Source organism: Drosophila ficusphila, unplaced genomic scaffold (genome assembly GCF_018152265.1).
Source record: "Drosophila ficusphila isolate 14025-0441.05 unplaced genomic scaffold, ASM1815226v1 contig_106, whole genome shotgun sequence".
In the NCBI taxonomy this organism is placed as follows: domain Eukaryota; kingdom Metazoa; phylum Arthropoda; class Insecta; order Diptera; family Drosophilidae; genus Drosophila; species Drosophila ficusphila.
In genome coordinates this window covers 11,581,103-11,599,523 of record NW_025063993.1, presented here as the reverse complement: position 1 = coordinate 11,599,523, position 18,421 = coordinate 11,581,103, and the positions used below count along the sequence as shown (strand labels likewise).

The 18,421-nt window shown below is 42.5% G+C and overlaps 1 protein-coding gene across 2 annotated transcripts; it reads left to right on the top strand.

The window, feature by feature from the left end:
* Positions 1 to 5,614: 5,614 nt before the first annotated feature.
* Positions 5,615 to 17,119, top strand: LOC108093262 (glutamate receptor 1). Of its 2 annotated transcripts, XM_017193239.1 has the most exons (13): positions 5,615 to 6,225; positions 7,801 to 7,953; positions 8,316 to 8,443; positions 10,310 to 10,439; positions 12,892 to 13,145; positions 13,702 to 13,887; positions 13,979 to 14,221; positions 14,506 to 14,866; positions 15,007 to 15,269; positions 15,329 to 15,787; positions 15,847 to 16,091; positions 16,320 to 16,716; positions 16,777 to 17,119. In XM_017193239.1, exons 1-13 carry the CDS (start codon positions 6,096 to 6,098, stop codon positions 16,810 to 16,812), a joined length of 2,985 nt encoding a protein of 994 aa, XP_017048728.1. In that variant the 5' UTR covers positions 5,615 to 6,095; the 3' UTR covers positions 16,813 to 17,119. The 2 variants fall into 2 exon arrangements, with proteins under 2 accessions (XP_017048728.1, XP_017048729.1); XM_017193240.1 differs by lacking the exons at positions 5,615 to 6,225; positions 7,801 to 7,953; positions 8,316 to 8,443; positions 12,892 to 13,145 and having other exon boundaries at positions 10,379 to 10,439.
* The last annotated feature ends 1,302 nt before the right edge of the window (positions 17,120 to 18,421 follow it).

Genomic DNA, 18,421 nt, shown 5'->3' with positions numbered 1-18,421 from the left:
TCGATTGGGTTTTTGTATTTACTCGCTAGTCAAATGGAAACAATGGAAATACCAAAACTTTTATACAACTTTATGCAACGTTTTGTAGCTGGACTCAAAATACAAACATAACATAACATAACAAAACCAAAAATAAAACCGATGAAAGTAAAAATTAATTACAGAACTTAGGAAATTACTGCATACTGCTAGGGATATCTCACACACAAAGTACATCAAAGTTAATCAACACACAAAAATTATAGTGCAAATCGTATTTGGGCCCGGCCATAGCTAAAGTCATTATTATTAATTGTTTACTATACTTTTAACTGTTGTGCAATTGTCGACAAATGGAATTTATATATACACTCACGAGCATTCATATTCACACGATACACACATATACTATATATACGCCATATATAGAGAGAAATGCGTTGAAATCAGAACTATGTTGCCGTTACTCGGTTCTTGGCTTTAACTCCTATAACGAAGTGCTATAGCTAAATCGCATAAATAACAATAACAATCAGATTAGCATTAATCATAGCGAATTACTTATGTAAGCACACCAGTGGAGAAAACACACAAATTGTTAACAGATTTATGCATTTTATTAGTTAATGTTTAGAACAAATGTCGCCTCGAATTGTTTTCTCCTAAGTTGCCACACGTTTTGTAGGCTGAAAAAGACAAATTCCAGTGCGAAATAAATATCAATGAAGCAAAGCATCAACCACAAAAGAGAAATACATTCAACAAAAAGTAGTTAAACAAATAATAAAGATGTACACCATTTTCTAAAATATTTTGTGGCCTTAATTATTTTGGGGAAATTAAACAAATTATATACCTTATTTTACTTTCAAATTTTTATTGAGATTTTAGCATAGTAACGAATGCCAGACAAAGCTCACAAAAAGGTTTGAGTCAAAATAGGTTGTGTATGTCAGACAAGCCAAGTTTCAAACCATCTCAAAGCTCAAAATATGTTGACAAGTATTTTAAGGGGTAATTCTTTTCGATGGTTTCAAGTTCTTTGAGTGACGATGGCTAGAACATAAAAGAACAATCTTAACCCTCCAGGATTGTAAGTTATTAATTCAACTTTTCCTAAATACACACATCTCATCTCATCCCATCTCAAGCCCATCTTTCACTTTTGTTCACCCTAACCCTCATCAACTTCATCAGCACTCCTGTTCCCCGCGGATTCCCCTTAAATCCGCATCGCCAGCTTAGCTGACCAAGTCTAGACTCTGGGCAGGACTTCACTGGCGGAAAATGCTGGCCAAACCGCACACACATACTGCCACTTTCGCCAAGTAGAACATTATCATTGTATGCATTCGGGGGCTTACCACAAATGCACTCACCCGAGTCCAATCCCCAATGCTCTGGCTGTAAGTATTCCTCCAACTCTCCATCTCGCTGGCATGTGCATACAAATGCCGTATAATAACAAAACAAACCCGCAGTGGAAACTCGCATTTTTCACTCCCCCGCTGGAAAATTTATGATTTTATTTCACGCTTGCTTTTCATTAACATTCCTCCTTGGCCCAGACTCTTATTCCCCCATTTTTACGGTTTCTGTGTGTGGTGGCCAAAAATTATAAGTTCTTTTATTTATTTTCTTTCTTTTTTTGTTTAGCTGGGAGGGTAATTCCCAGGACTTGCTGCTGGCCTGTCTGACGCTTGTTAACCTTTAGCCAGTTGCGTTTTCCTTTGCCGTTTTTTTCCGGCTTGCATCTTGCTTGCCACTAATTTTCCACACAGACGATGACAGTGGCCCTGGGGGCGGCAAAACGGGGGGGGCGTGTCCCTCGACCAAGGGAAATCTCCCCAAAAGTTATGCAGCAGGAACATGGAGCATGTAGCAGTGCCGCAAATGTTCTATATTTTTTTAGAAACTGCCAGCGAAAATGCTGCACTGCCCGCAGCCAGTCGACGGCCTTTTGGCAGCGACTCTGCTGACCGCACATATAATTATTTCATATATGAAACATGAGTGGGGCATGCCACCCCGCTCCGCCATGCCCCTCCGACCGAACCTCTCAAGGCATTTTTCGCATATTTTTTCACAGAAATCAGCAAAAGTGAATTAGTGCGGAGCCATGAAAAAATGGGGGAAAGCCAAAGAGAGCCAACCCGCATTGCAGTTGGCCACCTAATGAAAATTGTTGTGAAATAAATCATTTTAAATAATTTTCACTCTCCCTGTCTGCCTGCCCCTTTGTGGCACGTGTGTGTATGTGCTGGTTGGTTTGCCAAAGTTTAAATTGAAATGAAAGCCAAGTAGCTGCAATGGACTTTGCACTTTGCCTGTTACTTCAGCCGTGCCTAACTTTTTTGCAGCTTGCTAAATTGCGCTAACTGACCAAAGCGGAAGTTTCAATTACACCTACACCAGCATACTTACACACACACATGGTTAGAGTCACACACACTCACACACACTCGGCAGTGGCAATGGTTCTCGTTTTGGTCCAACAGCATTGACCTACACGGCGTATGCGTGTGCTGATATGACGCATACGCCCCATGGGCCACCGAACTCTCTACCAACAACCAAGGCCACAAATCTGTGTTAGACCCGCAAAACTGCTGCAGTCTGGGAGCGAGGAGATGCGGAGTGGGAATGGAGCACCAAATTATAGCCCAAAGTTGGAACATTACTTGCAGCAACTGACATTTTTTGTATACCTTGTACTTAATACCCCTTAATTATTCAGCTCGAGTTAAGGCAACTGCGGTTTTCGGGGTACTTCCGAAGTTTTTATCAAACTGTACTCATCTAAAAAGTAGACAATAAGCTGTAAAGAATTATGTGAGTTTAATTACCTTTCACTCTTTATAGATTAACTTGATGTGTAATTAAATGGATAAAATTTGCTTTTAAAAAGTTCTTAAGAAGCTTGTTATATCAATTTAAATTTAATCGAGCCCAATTTGCAAACATGGTTAATTAATTTAATTTAAAACTGTTGATTTACCCAGATAAAATGAACCAACCTATTTAATTGAATTTATACGTTCATTGATTTTATCTTTCACTTCTCAAAAGAAATTTAATGTGTTTTATGTTTTTATAAAACACACACTCACTATTTCATTGGAGCTATGGTTATTCGTTTTTAAATTTAAAAACAAAATTTAATTGGCTATTTCAAAAGATTTTCTTTAAAGTGGTTGAAGTTTGAAAAAGGTTGGCAACAGCTTTGCAATATTAAATATTTTACACAGACTTAATATTTGCATTTTAGGTCCTATTACCCACCCTTCAACTACCCAACTCGACTTTCTACCACTTTCTTGGGGCCCGGAGGGTATTGTAAAGTCCGCAAAAGTGCCGTGAGGTCTAGTTGGCGGGACCTACAACCGAGTGAACCTAAAACGGATATTACTTTATCAAGCAGCATAAAAAATGAGCCAGCGTAGATGCGAAGGGGCAGCCGAAAAAAAGAACGGAAGCAATCAGCGAAATTTATTGTGGAGTCTCCTTTTTGGCGTAACTGATGAAGTGAGAAACTGAAAGACAGTCGAGGCCAACTCGCGGCAGCCAATACAGCCGAGGGGTGGGCGGTACGGCAGCGACAGCTGCTGTTGAGCGGGAGTGCCACCCACAAAGTGCCACCCATCTCCTCCCCCAAAACGAAGGCCACTCACTCCATCGGCTTCGCCTTGGATTCGCAGTCGCGGCGTGCTGCTTTTTATTGCTTTCTTTCTGTGCTTTTAGCGGAGGCAAACGCCTAAATATAAAACCAGTTGGGAGTCTACTTATATACCGCTTACAACGACACCGAAACGCACACACACACATACACACAGATACAGATACAGATAGAGACACAGACAGTATTTCCCACACAGCCGCAGCGATTTGAATGCAAATGTTGCAGCCGGAAATGAAACCGACAATGCCACTTATTTATCTTTGTACTTGCGGCTTTGATTTTGTTGCGGCTTTAAGCGCGCTCCTGTTTTTTCGATTTAATTAAACGCTTTAACTTTGTTGACTTAGGCGGCCGCATAAATTGTGATTCATAATTAAATAGCCGGGGCGCACAAAAAAGGGCAATTAAAATTTATAGACGTTTGCATTAAATAATTGGACGACAGCAAGTTTGTTTTCGAGCTTATTAAATATAAAAAAGGAAATCACTCCAAAGACGTTTTTTTCATCTCCTCCAGCCTTCCATTATCCCGGAGAGTCGTGAAAATCGCAAGTCATAAATGTTAAAATGGTGCCATCCGAAGTGGAGGAAAAGGCAATAAGAGCTGAACAGCAAAATACCCATAATGCAGTCAAGGAAAAGGGAGAAAAAAAAAAAAAAAAAAAAACACGGAAGTACGAGAAAAAATATTCATTGATTTTCTTAATTAAAAAATTCTACCATTAACTTTTATGTTTATCGACTTGGCCCCTAATCGCAGTTTGCCATATAACTGAAAGGTTAAGTCAGGAGTTGTTGGCATTGTCCTGTTCTCCGCTTCTTCGCGGGCTTATCGCCAGCATTTCCTGTGCGCATTATAAACTAATTACAGATTATGATGAAATCGTACGCCACGAGAACTCGACAATATGGGCAAGCAGCTAGCACTAGAGATGGCAAAGGATCTCCCTTAAATATTGTTTTATTAGAGCTGGGATCCTAGTTTTGGTTATGATAACTTCAAACATTTTTGTCTTTTAATTGTTCTATTGTTCTATTATAATTATTTGCTACCTAGCTAAATTTAACAGCATTCAGAAGTATATTATTTACTCCAATCAAAAATAATAATGTGCATGATAAGTTAAAGATTCTCAAAGATTTAATGATAGGAACTATGTAATAGTAAGATGCTTTTTTGTAGAAAGCACAACATCACAATTTCCTATAAAAAAAATTGGCTAGTAAACAATAAATAATACTGCTCCCTATAAAAACATCTTGAACTTCAAAGATTCTCCAGCTCAGCTCTCTATAACATCCCTATTTAGAAATTCCGCAGGATGAGTTCCTTCATTCCCGGCGCACTTAAGTTTGTTGGGAAAATTAAAGCCTGTTAATGAGATTTCAGTGCGACGAGAGCCAAAGAGTCGCTCCTCCGGGCCGCGTTCTTCGTAATGGCGCGTAATTGACAACGTAATGAGATTTGTTAAAAGGATTGTTCGTCCAAATCATTCGTAATTACCAACAAAATAAAAACGCGGCGGGCGGAGAGAGAGAGAGGGAAGGAAAAACCCGAAAATGGCTGCCCGCCCACTTTTCCGGCGCCTCCTGCCAAGCTGTTGTTATCAATTATGCAGCCCAAAAACGCAGGCATAACGTAAACAAACATTTAACCAGTAACCTGCAACTTGTGTGGTGGCCAAAATGCAGTAGGTCAGTTACAGCATCCGGCTCTCATTTTTACCCTCTGCCGCTCATTTTCACTCTCTCTGGCTTTGCAGACCGCGGAGAGTCGGAAAATCTGTGGCTTTTTTTAGCACAAAGAGCACAGCATCCCTTGGGCGACTCTCTCTCGGCTTTTCACGCTCCCAGTAACCCGGACCACAAAGCGACATTGTGGCCGTGTCGCCGGGGTTTTCCGGAGCCTCGTATTACTGGCCAGCTTAGGAGTTTTTAGTGCTGATTACAACGCGTTGCCGTTTGGTTGAATTGAGCGGATAAACAGTGGCGAGTGGTGATTTTCCGATTCCTTGGGAAACGGCAGAGGGAAATCCCCAACCGAACCCGAAGTTAAAGTCAGTCGAACCCACACACGAATTAAAGTGAGAAGGGCCTGTGCAAATAATAATCGAAAAATAGTCAGGTTCTTAAGGACTTGCAAATAAATAAATACAAACAATAGTGAAATTAAACAAAGCTGCCAAAATAAACAAGGGCTAATCATAAACTGCAGTGAAAGTTGGCCAAACAAACAAAAGCAGTGCAACAAACCAAATAAAGCTATTCATAAAACTTAAATTGAGGAAATTAACAAGTAGTCAATAAATTACAACAACACCGGATAACGTGAAGTCTTTTGCGTGATGGCAAAACCAATTTAACCAGCAAACACACTTGATTGTGCTCGAAACTCAAAGTGGAAAAACTTGGCGAAATAGTTACAGCAAACTGCAAAATGCATTCGAGGCTAAAATTCTTGGCATATTTACATTTAATATGCGCCAGCAGCATTTTCTGGCCAGAATTCAGCGCAGCCCAGCAGCAGCAACAACAGTCGGCGTCGTTAACCGAGAAAATACCATTAGGTGAGTCTCCGAAGCGTCGCCAAAGGATTCTGGGATCCTGTCGAAAAAGGGCCAGGACTCCGGTGCAGAAATTGTCACTTACACTGCACTTGTAGCTCGGATTTGGCCACATTGTGCTCCTCCTGCTCCTGCTCCTGCTCCCGTTGTTGTTGTTGTTTTTGCTTTTGTTGTTGTTTGCCCGCATAAGGTCCTTTGCTGTGTGTTGCCTGCCGAATCCGGGAAAGCATTTCCCAGCTTCCTCCCATGGCTCGTTGGGGAAATTGGGTATGGCTGATGCCCGAAGATTATCCCCGACCATCTGCAGCCTTGTCGTCATTCGCACAAAGTATGCTGCATGATTTTTAGTTGAATTTTATGTTCAATATACTTCTCACGTGGAAAATGAGATTTTCTTTTCAATGTTTGAACAATGAGGGCAGCGATTGAAATTATTATTGCTTGATTCTTCGTTTCCTGACTTTCCCATAAAGTTAATCTTTAAAACTTCAAGCAGACTTTTATTTTCAATGAAGTTTTGCAAGTGCAATCAAACTATAGATACAAAACCCTTTTCTATGTTGAAAATGCTTTTTGACATGACTTAATTTAAATTTGATATATATTTATATTTAAATAATACTATTATTTTAAATCGGTTTAAATTTGTATTGTAGTTATCAGTTTTTACTCTTATGTTCTTTAACCAATTTCCACTCATAGTCATTATTAATTTTCACCTATTTATAGTTCATCGTTACACATTTCCAAAAATATGAAGCAATTTATTCAAGATGTTAAAAGCCCCACTCAACCCGGCTTTAAAATTCGTTGCATTTAAAATCTCCCCACCTTCCGTATTCACGATATGGAGTCGAAAGTCCCGGCAAGAACTTGCCTAGTTGCGCCACATTTTATTTAACGCTTTCCTGGTTTTTTTTGCCACCTTATTTTTATTACACGATGGTGTTCAGTCATTGCACCTGCAGTCATTTTGGCGCTCTGCCCCCGAAACACCCTGCCACATCCACATCTATATATATATATATATATGTGTGAATATATATACGTTCAGATCTGGTTGGTGGCTGCTAATGTGACAGTCATGCTGACTGGCTTGCACTCAAATCCAGGCTTCGCCATGGCGACTGCAATGGAACTGTAATGGAAAGGAAAGGAAGGAAAGGGATGTTATGGGGTGGGGATAGCCACCTTGCCACCAGACCAACTTGCCACCTAGTAGTGCTACCTGTTCAGGTGCCATGCAAAAGCGCAGCATAAAATTGCTGCATCAACACTTCGTTTGCGCTTTTTGTTGTTGCCTGTCGTGGCGGCTTGTCTTCCGTCTGTATGTGTGTGTGTGTGTGTGTTGGTATCTGTGTGAGCTGCAGGTGGGTGTGTCGGTGGGTGGGTGTGACATTATGCTATCATTTGTGTACATATTTGCTCTGTGCGCTTTTTCGTTTAATATTAACAGGACCGTGTCAAAAGCTGCCTAAATATTTAACGAAGCAAAAATATTCGCCTCCAGCTGAACTTACCACCCCCACATTTATACATTTTTTTATCCATCCGTTTTTTTTTTTCTATCCCCCGCAGGTGCGATCTTCGAACAGGGCACGGATGATGTGCAATCAGCCTTTAAATATGCAATGCTCAATCACAATCTGAATGTGAGCTCTCGACGATTCGAGCTGCAGGCGTACGTCGATGTCATCAATACAGCGGATGCATTCAAATTATCCCGCCTGAGTATGTGTGTTTTATCGTGCATCCAGCCCCCTTTCCAACATCCCATCATCCTGCTCAGAAAACCTGCACAAGAAATGAAACAACCATTACACAATACATGGTGCCCCATTAATTATGTGCATTTTTTATTGAAAATTGGTTTTACTTTACGTCTCCACTCCGCACTCAAAGCTGCAATTTAATTGTGCGCACTCTGCTCCCGACCTAGACACTGTCTCCAATTCCCACCTTCAGCTCCATCTCCACCTCCCACCCACTCACTCGGCACCACCATCAATTTTCCACCCACTCCACCACTGAAAAGAAAACGAAAGAGAAAAAAAGAAGCAAACACAAAACGAATTTATTACTGTAACCTCCAGTTTGCAATCAATTCTCGCGCGGAGTCTACTCAATGCTGGGCGCCGTATCGCCGGACTCCTTTGACACATTGCACTCCTACTCGAATACGTTCCAAATGCCATTTGTGACGCCCTGGTTTCCCGAGAAGGTAAGTCCTATATAGGAGGGAAAAAAACCTGTCATATGTAATTGATTTCAGTGTCGCTGTGCGCAATTATTTACATTTTGCGGTTTTGCTGTGAGCGATAGTTTGGGTGGCTGGGGGAGGCTTCGTTAACTCAGTTATGCGTTAATGAAGTTGGCCAAAAGGTTGCCGACACAAAGGGATAGTTTTCAAAGTGCCATCACGTATTAGAACAGAAGGGCGGTAGTCCAATATTTAATTATGAGCTTTGCTGGTTAATAAAGTCGAAAACTTGACAAAAGGGAAATGATAGCAAACAAAAGGTTTAATTGAGTGGAAAAGAAATACGATTTAAGGTCCTTAATAAGATACATAAACTTGAAAACTAAAATAAATTTAATTCATTAACTTAAGGATCTTAAAAAAGTATATAATTGTTATGGAAATGTTTGCTGTTGTATTAACTTTTTATAAAATAATAAGAAACCCAGTCACGACACCCAAAGTCTAAAATGATAAGGACAAAGGCACGTAGGAATTGTAAAAATATTTTATAACCTTCAGCCCTTTTTGTCGGCCTGAACAGTTTTTATTGCAATACACATCTAAGGGTCTCCAAACATTTTCAGATTTTCAATTACCAATCACATTAGCTGGGGGTCGCAACACCCACATCGCTAAAAGAATGCCCCCAGTTAATCCCAAACCGTTTTATCCGTTGTGTAGAAATGAAGTCATTGCATAAAGTGGAGCTCTGGGTGTCGTACTGGGTTCACAGTTCACACAGTTCCCAATTGTGTGTTCGCCGTGCCCCCAGACAGGCCACTACTAAATCAAAGCCAAAGCACAAATCATAATAATTGTAATTTGAAGAAAATTTACTACCAACGGCAACAAAGCGGACAGCCAGTGCGAGCTCTAGTTGTTGTTATTGTTCTTATTGTTGTTGTTGTAGTGAGTGTTGTTGTCACTTGCGAAACAGAAAGCCAAACGCTCCGCCGGCGGAAGACAATGCCAAACGAGCGGCGAACGAGGAGCAACTCCTACACTGAGAGCGAAAAAATTTATGACACGCTCTTGGCCTCTTTTATTTCAATCACTATAAATCAAGATATGGCGGATGGGGGCCAAGTCAGAGGATCCGCCAGAGGAGCCCGGGCATCCGATTTTGACTCTGGCTACGACTCCTACTCCCATTTCAGCCAGCAAAACAGCAGCGCACATACCGAGATTCACACACATTGACTGCGCATTTGCGTGCTCCTCGGGGCAGTCCTTCATGCACTGAGAAAAAAAGGGCCCTGAATAAATAAAGTTTTACTAAAATATCTTACAAGCGTGACATTTAAAAACTTATAATTAAAATAAAGCAAGCACTTAAAGGAGAATTATAAGATCTTCAGATACAAAAATATCTATTATGTATCGAATTGGCTGAATCTTTTTCATGTTGAGGAACCAGAGAAGTTAACCTGTTTTTTAAATCTCTACAATATTTTGCGCTTTAAAAACGTTTTATAAATTCTTTGGGGAATCTTTTAGCTATAAACAGAGGGCTTAAATATTTGTTTGAATTTTGAGATCATTTATAAAATTGGTAATACTCACAGTTTAGTGTTTTGTTTTCCCTCTGTGTTTGTGTATGTTGGGCTAAACGGAAACGGGTATCTGTGTGTATCTCGTTGGATGTATCTGCTTGTTGGCGTCGCCTTACCGACCCCTCTGGCGCCCCTCCGCCACCTCCTCTCTTATCAACCCCCATAGACTTACATGTCGCTAGCGGGGCGCAAAGCGGAAACGCGTTTCATTTTATTATTGCTTCATGTAGCGTGCACATTACATTGTTACAGCGAGTTCATGAGGCCCTGGTTTTGTTTTGCATACTTGTAGGTGCTCACACCGTCGTCGGGATTGCTGGATTTCGCTATCAGCATGCGTCCGGATTATCATCAGGCGATTATCGATACCATCCAGTACTACGGCTGGCAGAGCATTATTTATCTCTACGACTCGCACGATGGTGAGTTAACCCCAACACCCCCAAACACACACACGGCCCCATTCCATTTCATATTTCCCCCACACGAACTCCATTCCAAACCATCCAGCCACACACACACAGGAACACATTATCTTCCCGGCCTTGTTTGTTTGCCCATTTGGTTGCTTTGTGTTTCGATTTCATTTCATTTGACTTTCATTTGCCATAAACAAATAAGGCGTCAATCGGGTGGGAGTGGATTTAAGTAGCGGTTATGGCAATGTTTCAACTTGGGATTAAGTGCGTCGCTGCGAGGGTTGAGTGAAGTGTTCTTGGCTTTAACTTATAGCTTGCATAATAAGCGGTTTAATTTATGTAACTATTTGTACTTAATGAATTTTGAACTAATAATAATAATTTTAAGCACGAACATGAATTATTATCTCTTTAGTTTGGTTTATTTAAAATGTTTGAAGCAAAAAGTAATTTTTATTTTTTACTCACTTCAAATCTCATAATTAATTTATACAAACTCGTCTGTGCTCATATTAACTATCCTTTCTCTATGTGTTGGCTCTGCTCCACTTTATTTTTTAATCCTGCGACCTCGAGCTCGTGTCTTTTCATTTCTGCTAATATGTAATTAAATAAGCGGCACAAAGAGCGTCGTGCGCCGACTAGGAAAAAAAAACGGAGGAGAAGGGAAAAGCTCGGCAGACAGGGAGCTCAAGTGCCTTGAAGAGCGCTCTTTCGAGTGGCTCCTCAACAGGCTTAAGCAGCCAGGAGAAGGACACACGCACACACAGGCGTGTATAGCGCACACATATGCTTCAATTTACCCGCTCCTTGTGTGTGTATATACTTTGTCGGCGTGTGTGTGGGTCTTAGGCAGCTTTTTGTTGTATTGAAATTTATTTCAAAGCAATTTCCTGCCGTCTACGTGGGACAATACGACGACGGCAACAATTACGGCCAAAGATGAAGACATCAGATGGAGCAAAAGGCTCACCGCCGCACAAACACACACACACCACTCACACACAGAGGCTCTTGAAAAATTTCATATTACGTATACGCCGCAGTGATTTTTTCCTCTGCCTCTCTATTTTATTCTCTCTCTCTCTCTCTGTCTCTCTCTTTCCCTTTATAATGAGTTCACACGCCATTGTAAGCCCGTTCATGTGTGCGTGCGCGTCTGTGTCTGTGTGTGTGTCATGTGTTAATGACTCTGTGTGAAATAAAATTTATGACTTCATGCAACTGCTGCTGAGCACTGAGTTCTGCCTTAACATTATTATTATTATTTTGCCTTTTTGGGCCATTTTTTAATATTCGCCCCGGCGCCGAAAAGTAGGCCGACATTGTTGCCTCTGGCATTCGTTGCAGGAAAAGGAAATGCCGCAGCAGCAGCAGCAGCAAAAGCAAAAGCGGCAGCATCAGTTCCACTTGCTTCACTCCACAGAGTGGTGGAGATGGAGGAGGAGGGCATTCCACTCCATTTTTTTGGCCGACTTCGACTCTGGCGCTTACATTGTTAACAAAAAAGGCAGCAGGACCACAGCGGGACTTTATATTTTAATGCCGCTGTCAGCAGTTTGTTGTTATTGCTTTGTTCAACGCCCCAACAACGCCTTTTGTGCCTTGTTATCACTCTGGTTGGAAAATGGCTGAAACTGCTGCACACGGCGACAAATTGGTAGCATATTTTTTGGCGCATCCATGAATACGAAGAGAGATACTACCATTGCTATACACCCCATCGATCCTTCGATGCTATAGGAAACATTCAATAAAACAGCAGCACCCCCGCAGCAGAACGCACAGCGGATTTTTTTCGGGCTGCTATTTATTGAAATGTTACCAGCACACCACAAAAAAGTACTTCAATTGTGTGTGCACTTCCGTTTCCGCTTTTCCACGCGAGTGTTTACTGCTCCTGCTTTTCCCCTCATGGTTTGTTTTTCTCTTGTGCTTTTTTTGCTTTGGTTTTTTGTTGTTCGGTTTTTTTGGCGAATCAATGCAGGCAGCAAATCAATGACAACAACAACATTGAGGGCCATATTGGACGTGCAACAAATGGCGTGTGAAAATATATACTTTTTTCCTGGGTGCTTCGTCCTTGCGGCTTGCGAGGGATTCGGAAGGACGGGCGAGATTGAAAGATGGCACAAAGCTTCGCCAGCGACTGCGGGCAAAAAAATGAGAATCGAGAATATGATTAAATGACACATGCTTGCCACGAGAGAGATAAATCTATTCGAATAAATTCGCTTCATTCAGCTTGGAAATTGTTTATAGATTGCTGGCATTATCATAAAACGCAAAGCCCACCTCTCCGCCGGCTGCATTATCAGATTGTTTTTTATGACCCCCCTTCCCCGAAACCCCAATCCACCCACTAAGAACACCACTAACCCGAAGAACACCCACAATAGCCACAATAGCCACTCTTTGTCCAACTGACCGACAATCGCTTTGGCCAACCCGACAGGCTTACTACGGCTGCAGCAAATCTATCAAGAACTGAAGCCCGGAAATGAAACGTTCCGTGTGCAAATGGTGAAACGCATCGCCAACGTAACGATGGCCATTGAATTTTTGCACACGCTGGAGGATTTGGGGCGCTTCAGCAAAAAGCGCATTGTGCTCGACTGCCCGGCGGAAATGGCCAAAGAGATCATCGTTCAGCATGTGCGGGATATCAAGCTGGGCCGGCGCACCTATCACTACCTTCTCAGCGGACTGGTGAGTTGAAGCCCAAACCCAACCCCAAACTGAAACTGAAACCCACACCCAAATCGCAGTCCAAAGCCCCCGTTTTCCGCTTCTGGGCGACTTTAATAAGCAATTATTGCCGGCTTCCGTTTCAGGGATTCTTTTACTGTTTTTTTTTTTTTTTTTGGCAGGGGTCTAGCTCTTTATATATTCGGCAGCTGCGGATTTTTGGGGTATTTTGGATTCTATCAAATATTATTGAGCAAGACTTTTGGGTCCAAAAATGTATATTTTAAATGATTTAAGAATTAGTTTGCTCTAAAACAAGTTACTTGATTTTGATCCAAGAAAGCAATTCGAGAACATTTTTTATTAATTACTAGTAGACATTTTACGAGGAAAATATAAGTAAATATTAACAATAAATTTGTTGTGAATTAAAAAAGAGGTAGAACCGGCTTTTAAATATAATCGATTTTAGGTATTTTTAGTTAGATTAGTAGGGTATCATATTTTCAGAGTACCGGGAACCTCGAATTCGCTGCACTGAACTTAACCTTTCTTACCGGATTTTCTCCTGTCGTAGGTCATGGACAACCACTGGCCCAGCGACGTGGTCGAGTTCGGGGCCATCAACATCACCGGCTTTCGCATTGTCGACTCTAATCGGCGGGCGGTGCGTGATTTCCACGACAGCCGGAAACGTTTGGAGCCGGCTGGGCAAAGCCAAAGCCAGAACGCAGCGGGGCCCAACAGCTTGCCGGCCATTTCGGTAAATTGTCAACCGTCATTGATTTGTTTCTCCTGCAACTCCAGTTTTCCCCCCTTTCCTCACCTCTATGCCCACCGTTCGATTTTTGCAGGCTCAGGCGGCTCTGATGTACGATGCGGTTTTCGTGCTCGTCGAGGCCTTCAATCGCATTTTGCGCAAGAAGCCGGATCAGTTCCGTTCCAATCATCTGCAGCGCCGCAGTCACGGTGGCAGTTCGTCCTCCTCCGCCACGGGCACCAACGAATCGAGTGGCGCACTTCTCGATTGCAACACCAACAAGGGATGGGTCACGCCCTGGGAGCAGGGCGAGAAAATATCCAGGGTGCTAAGAAAGGTAATTAATTAAATCTGGAACTATTAATAACAACTTAAATTACCCAATCAACTAATAATTACTAAAATGGATTTTAAGTAATCTTTGACATATTTAAGAACCAATTGCGAATCTTTGGCATATAAATTTTTTAATTTTGTGACACAATCCAAAATTATTTGATTGTATACAAATTTTAAGTAGGTTTTAAAAGATTCACTTGATAATTAATTACTAGTGGCATATTTAAATGAATTTCTTCCCGTGTATAACCCTTTATTCCCTTTTGTTTTCCCCATCCCCAGGTGGAAATTGATGGTTTGTCGGGGGAGATCCGTTTCGACGAGGACGGCCGTCGCATCAACTACACGCTGCACGTGGTCGAGATGTCCGTGAACAGCACTTTGCAGCAGGTGGCCGAGTGGCGCGATGACGCCGGACTCCTTCCGCTGCACAGCCGCAGCTACGCGTCGTCATCGCGTTCCGCGTCCGCCAGCACCGGCGACTACGTCCGGAACCACACCTACATTGTGACCAGTTTGCTGGAGGAGCCCTATCTGAAGCGCAGGCCATTCGGCTACGGCGAACAGCTGGTGGGCAACGATCGCTTCGAAGGATACTGCAAGGACCTGGCCGATATGCTGGCCGACAAGTTGGGAATTAAATGTGAGTGAATTAGATAGCAAATAAAAGATTTTTTTTATAAATAAGTGTACTCATTCGTCATATGAATATATATAAAACATATAATGATTAATTATATGTTAATTTCCAATTCTTAAAATCAATTTATATTTTTTTCTTAGATGAACTGCGTTTGGTGCAAGATGGCAACTATGGATCGGAAAACCAATATGCTCCTGGTGGCTGGGATGGCATGGTGGGTGAGCTTGTTCGCAGGGAGGCGGATATAGCCATTGCGGCCATGACCATCACAGCGGAAAGAGAGCGGGTCATCGACTTTAGCAAGCCCTTCATGACTTTGGGCATATCCATTATGATTAAGAAACCAGTGAAACAGACTCCAGGAGTTTTCAGCTTCCTTAATCCTCTGTCCGAAGAAATTTGGGTAAGCTTTAGATTAAGTTGAATAAAAGTAAGTTTCTTTATTAAACAAATAATTTCCAGATAAGTGTAATCCTCAGCTATGTGGGAGTAAGTATGGTTCTGTATTTTGTAACCCGATTTCCACCCTACGAATGGCGAATTGTGAGAAGACCGCAAGCGGATTCCTCTGCCCAACAGCCACCGGGAATTATTGGAGGCGCCACGCTGAGCGAACCGCATTCGCATCAGCCACCAGTTCCAGAAAACGAGTTCACTATGCTAAACTCCTTTTGGTACTCCTTGGCTGCTTTTATGCAGCAGGGATGCGATTTAACACCTCCTTCGATTGCCGGTCGAATCGCAGCCGCCGTTTGGTGGTTCTTCACCATCATTCTGATATCCTCGTACACCGCAAACTTGGCCGCTTTTCTCACAGTGGAACGCATGGTGGCTCCGATTAAAACGCCCGAGGACTTGGCCATGCAAACGGATGTGGATTACGGAACCCTGAAGCACGGCTCCACTTGGGATTTCTTCAGGGTAAGTGCGAAAGCCAGTTGCCCCCTTGGGTTCCCCTCTAAAAAAGAGTGCCTTTTCAGCGCTCTCAATACGGACTGCACAACAAGATGTGGGAGTACATGAACGCCAACCAACAGCACTCGGTTCCCAGCTACGAGGAGGGCATTCGACGGGTGAGGACCTCCAAGGGAAAGTATGCCCTACTGCTGGAGTCACCCAAGAACGAGTACGTGAATGCCAGGCCGCCGTGCGACACAATGATGGTGGGCCGGAACATCGATACGAAGGGATTCGGAGTGGCCACGCCCCTTGGATCGCCATTGAGGTAGTTGTTTATAAAAACTACTTATAATAAGTTAAGCTTAGAATTTTTTGCAAAAAAATACAAGCTATGAGGTATTTTAATTACATTAGTCGGTTCAAAAATTTTAAAAACTTATTTAAGAAAAAACTATAACAACATGGATACTATTAATTTTAATGACAGGCTGCATTTGTATTTTATTTTGTGAACTTTTTTTAATTTGTTTGCTTAAACTTTTTTAATATATAGAAAACGCTTGAATGAAGCCGTGCACGCCCTGAACAACAATGGTGAGCTGGCGCGGATCCGCAAGAAGTGGTGGTTCGACAAGACCGAGTGCAACGTGAACTTGGACCAGGAGACCTCGACGCCGAACGAGCTGTCGCTGAGCAACGTGGCCGGGATCTACTACGTCCTGATTGGGGGACTCCTGCTGGCGGTGATCGTGGCCATCGTGGAGTTCTTCTGCCGCACCAAGACCGCCCACCTGAAGGCGCCGTCCAACGGATCCGCCGGCGGAGTGCCCGGCATGCTGGGCTCCTCAACATATCAGCGGGACTCGCTCTCCGACGCGATAATGCACTCGCAGGCCAAGTTGGCGATGCAGGCGAGCAGCGAGTACGACGAACGATTGGTGGGCGTTGAGGTGAGCTATCATCGGAATAATCCCTTGAAAAATCTCCTTCTATTTCTCTCCATTTCCCAGTTGGCTTCCAATGTGCGGTATCAGTACAGCATGTAAGAGCTTCTCTGCGATGTACGGGCATCTTGTAAATAATTAAGGCATTATCCGATAACGTTAACGATGAAAAGGGCATAACTAAACGACGCTGGCAATCAAGTCTCGGGTCAAAAGGGCAGGCGGCGTTCAAAAAACTGTACAGAATAACCATGAATAATTACTATTGTATTTTTGATAAATGTATACAAAGTGAGTGCATAAATTAACTATAGCTACGACTACCACTAACACTAAAACTAATACTAAACTGTACATAGGTTAAGTGAAAATTATCCCGAAATAAAAATAAAGCGTATGTTTTAAGCAAGCCCAAACTGAAATTTTCCTCTCCCCGGTTGCACGTGGCGTATGAGCAATGTGTGTGCGAAAGGTAAGCCGCTTAGTTGACTTAAAGTTTTAACAAAACCCGGCAAGGGCAAGGGTACTGCTGTGGGATACTAAGTGGGCGTGGCCCTGCCCTAAGAGGCTTTCAGCTGAGAACTTTGTGCGTCTGCGGTGGTGCTAACCGATTTACCCCCCTAAATTATGCAGGAGCATCCCCAACTTAAGGCAAACACATGGCACCGGGATTATCGGCGGCCACATTCTATGGGCTGCGTATAGATTTTCACCCGATTGTTTCAGTTTTAAATTTGAGTTCGCATTAATGTAAGCTAATGCAAATATAATTATTTTAATTGTTATTTCCTGCGCACTTGTTTGTGCGCCTGTGTGTTGTGTGTGTTTGCTTGCGCGTTTGCGGTTTTGCTGATTTAATTAGATATCGGCAATCAAATGAAATGGAATTTGATTTTGTAAAAATGTCTTGCAATTATTTTAATTTGGCAAATTTGGCTAAATTTGCGGCCGAATCGGCTTTGCTAGAATTAGCGTTATTTGATTTGATTTCATTCCGCTGTGTTTCGTGATTTTTATTTTCGATTGCGGCGAAGCGTTTAACCGGCGTTTTGTGTCGCCACCTTCTCGATTTGTTTTGTTTGCCCTGGTTTGTTTTTGTGGCCTAATTTGCACATTGTTTGCCAGCGTTTTTGGTTGGTTTGCTGCCAACTGCTTAGGGGCTTAGTTAATTTGTAGTACAATGGCGTGGACAAATAGCATCCAATTGAAACGCTTGTGGGCGTGACTGGCCCTTCGATTGCTCCCAGCTTTATGCAAATCTATTTGCTACCCATCATCGGGACAACCGCCAACTTTCGATGAGTAAGTCGAAGGGCGTGAGGAAACTTGCTGCAGCGGCTTTGGGTTAACTTTAAGTATCTGCCAGCGCTTTGCATAAATTTTCCGGCCAAGTTCGACGGAGTCACGCGCCGGAACACAGTTTTGCAGCTGCAAGCCGAGATGATTTGCCGAAAAGCCAAAGGATTTGGGACACAGTAGGCAGCATTCTTATTCCCTTTTGCATGCCGCATTTAATGCCACAATCGATTTTTCAATAAATTCAGCAGCAAAAGTTAAAAGCCACAACCCCCCACCATGAAAACCGATTTAAGTGAAACAGGGAAGCTGAGAAGCAGGGGAACTGGGGAGCGAAACAACCCGAACTTCTGCCGTAAATTTTCATATTTATTTATTTTGTCAATCCTTGTGCGCTGAAAGTTTCTCCTGAGGA